General features: G+C 44.6%; 1 protein-coding gene across 1 annotated transcript; it reads right to left on the reverse strand.

Annotated features, from left to right (window-relative positions):
- Nucleotides 1-349: 349 nt before the first annotated feature.
- On the reverse strand, nt 350-1251 carry LOC100766092 (histone H2A.Z). Its single transcript, XM_027391872.2, is given in 3 exon segments — nt 350-551; nt 748-832; nt 834-1251. Coding segments are annotated over 2 exon segments (381 nt in total). The 5' UTR covers nt 1157-1251; the 3' UTR covers nt 350-551; nt 748-774.
- Nucleotides 1252-1451: the final 200 nt, after the last annotated feature.

Consider the following 1451-nt stretch of genomic DNA (forward strand, 5'->3'; position numbering starts at 1 on the left):
GAGATGGAGATTTTGTGAATGACAGACCATGCTGGCAGTATTCACAGTTTTGTGATGCTTCACCTTTGAGTGGACCACACTCCTGTAGGTAACCACAATAGAGTCACCAAGCTAGACTTGGGTATATAGTTCCTTTGGTCTATCATCAGTGCCCAACTGGGGCAAATAAATGCTTGCTCACATCTTCACATCTTTTTTTTTTTTTTTGGGATATGACCTTTATTGAGCTTATCCACCAGAGTGGAAATAATGTCTGTACAAAACCAAATGTTTGTTATTATAACTTCTGCATCACAATTAAAATACAAACAGTTTTTTAAAAACAGTCAACTCAATCAAAACCCACTGCTTCAGAATCAATAGCTTCTTTGAAGCCACAGTAACACTTAAATATGGTTAAGACTCGAATGCAGAAATTTGGTTGGCTGGAAGGCTAATTAAGCCTCCAACTTGCTCAAATAGAATTACAAAAAGGCAAAATTATATTTTTCACAGAGATACAGTCCACTGGATTCACTGACACTGGACAGCTGTTAAGAATATTTAGAGTCCTAGCCGGGCTTTGGTGGCGCAGGCCTTTAATCCCAGCACTCGGGAGGCAGAGGCAGGTGGATCTCTGAGTTCGAGACCAGCCTGGTCTACAAGAGCTAGATCCAGGATAGGATCCAAAGCCACAGAGAAACCCTGTCTCGAAAAACCAAAAAAAAAAAAAAAAAAAAAAAAAAAAAAAAAAGAATATTTAGAGTCCTGAGATAATAAGGAATCCAGGCATCCTTAGACAGTCTTCTGTTGTCCTTTCTTTCCAATCAGAGATTTGTGGATGTGTGGGATGACCACCAGCAATTGTAGCCTTGATCAGAGAGTCCAATTCTTCATCCCCGCGAATAGCAAGTTGCAAGTGACGAGGGGTAATACTCTTTACCTTTAAGTCTTTTGATGCATTTCCTGCCAACTCTAGTACCTCTGCGGTGAGGTATTCCAGGATGGCTGCGCTATACACAGCGGCGGTCGCGCCCAAAAGGCCGTGGCTGGTTGTCTTAGATTTCAGGTGTCGATGAATACGGCCCACAGGGAACTGCAAGCTGGCTCTCTGGGAGCGGGAAACCGCCTTTGTCTTGGCCTTTCCGGAGTCCTTTCCAGCCTTACCGCTAGCCATCTTGGACCGTGCTGAAGATCGCACAAGCGAGCAAGAGACGAGGCCAGGCGGACGCACAGCGAGATCCCAGCGCCCACTCCTCCGTCGTACCGCGATTCAAATTGCCGCTTGCTCACATCTTAAGAGGAAAGTCATATAACAGGTGGGTAGATACAGGACATGCTGTAGAGAACTACCAAGAGCCCACAGTTCAACATAGAAAGACATTGCAGTTAGCAATCACTTTTAAGGGACTGAGATGTAGTACAATGACACAGAACGTGCCAAACATGTGTCAGGCTTTGGGTTCCATCCG

The sequence above is a fragment of the Cricetulus griseus genome (genome assembly GCF_003668045.3).
Source record: "Cricetulus griseus strain 17A/GY chromosome 1 unlocalized genomic scaffold, alternate assembly CriGri-PICRH-1.0 chr1_0, whole genome shotgun sequence".
Classification (NCBI taxonomy): Eukaryota; Metazoa; Chordata; class Mammalia; order Rodentia; family Cricetidae; genus Cricetulus; species Cricetulus griseus.